Source organism: Penaeus monodon, chromosome 29 (genome assembly GCF_015228065.2).
Source record: "Penaeus monodon isolate SGIC_2016 chromosome 29, NSTDA_Pmon_1, whole genome shotgun sequence".
NCBI classification, from domain to species: domain Eukaryota; kingdom Metazoa; phylum Arthropoda; class Malacostraca; order Decapoda; family Penaeidae; genus Penaeus; species Penaeus monodon.
In genome coordinates, this window is record NC_051414.1 from 2619742 (window position 1) to 2621285 (window position 1544).

Below are 1544 nucleotides of genomic sequence, written 5' to 3' on the forward strand. Positions count from 1 at the left end.
CCAATTTATTTATGCATTCCAAAGCCATGTTTTGATTGATTTCATAATTCTATATCTACAGTGCTCTTTAACTTGGAAATCTTTTCTTGGCAGGTCTCTTGGGATAAAACTTTTAATTGTGGTTCAACTTACCAAGAGGATGATCAGATTGTCACCCATCAGATTGTAGATCGACCAAAAGTTAACAAGAAACACTTGTCTAGGTAAGTGGATGGGAATTACCTTAGCATGAAGATGTATAAACAAAATGTGTTTGTTTTAGTAGAGTACATTTCTATTCTAATCGTACAGTTTGTAAGCTTTACTTGATTAAAAATTAATATTTTCATGTTATAATATAACCCATGAAAGTGTAGAAAGAAGTGCAAAGCATGATGATGGTGATTGATAATGTCACTGTTACTATGACTATCATTTGCATAATTTTTTTTATTGCAGATTTTCGGAATCATTATCTTTTTTAACTTGTTGATATCAGGAGTACATGTATACATACACTATCCACTGATTATATTTATAAGACTCACCATGGAATCAATTATATGACCTGCCAGATCTCACCTGTTATCTTATTTCTTTGGGGAAAATAGACTTTTTGTTTTTGATAGTGTTGATAATAATGATGATAGTATTAGAAGAAAAATTACAAAAGATCAAGAAGGTAAGGTCAGTTAGGTCTAGTAATCGACACCTTGATAACTATTGTTTGCTTGTTTTCCTTTTTATATTGTAGTATGGTTATTAAACAAGATGAAATTATATACAAAGGAGAATGGTAGTCATATTGTTGATTCTTGTAATGTTAGCTGTCATTTTCATGGAGTTTTGTTCTAATTCCACTTCACCTTATTTTTCATGGCAGGTACTACATTCAGCCACAGTGGGTCTATGACAGCATCAATGCCAGGACACTCCTCCCAGTTCAGGACTATTTCCCAGGTGCATCACTCCCTGCTCACGTCTCACCCTTCGACACAGGTGAAGACAGGTACATTCCACCTGAGAAACAGAGGCTTAATGCACTTCGAAGTGGGAAACCAATTCAAGATGCAAGCAACTTTGTAAGATCTGCAGAAGAAGAAGAACTTGATAGGTTTGATGATGTTGAGTCAGGTGATGAAGATCCTATTGAACAGTATAAGGATTATGATGAGAGTGATTATTACAAGGAACTTGATGATGATTATGAAGAAGACGAGGATGACGAGAAAGGAAATGATGATATGGACGGAGAAAAGAAAGAGGATGAAGATGGTATGTTGTCATTAATTTTGTTTTTAGTCTTTTCATTATGGATTATTTCTTTCTGGAGACTTTCCAAAAAAAACTTTTCTTGTATTTGTGTTTACTTTTATTGCAATTACATCTACACATCTTGCTCAATATCACAAAGTATACTTTAGTTCTAGAGTAAAATTAAGTATAACATCAATTTATAAAGTAGGAGAAGGGGGATTTTGGTTGGAATGCTTGAATAAAGAAAGTTATAACTGACAGATATTGATTTCCTGTTTCTCTGTCATTTCAGAAGAGTTTGAGATACC

At 33.4% G+C, this 1544-nt stretch overlaps 1 protein-coding gene across 1 annotated transcript in view; it reads left to right on the plus strand.

The window, feature by feature from the left end:
• LOC119591902 (pescadillo-like) overlaps positions 1–1544 on the plus strand; it is a gene marked incomplete in the record, with an annotated part of 9266 nt that overhangs the window by 7030 nt on the left and 692 nt on the right. Inside the window, 3 exon segments of the mRNA XM_037940655.1 lie at positions 94–203; positions 863–1254; positions 1529–1544. Of these exon segments, the coding sequence (XP_037796583.1) occupies positions 94–203; positions 863–1254; positions 1529–1544 (518 nt within the window).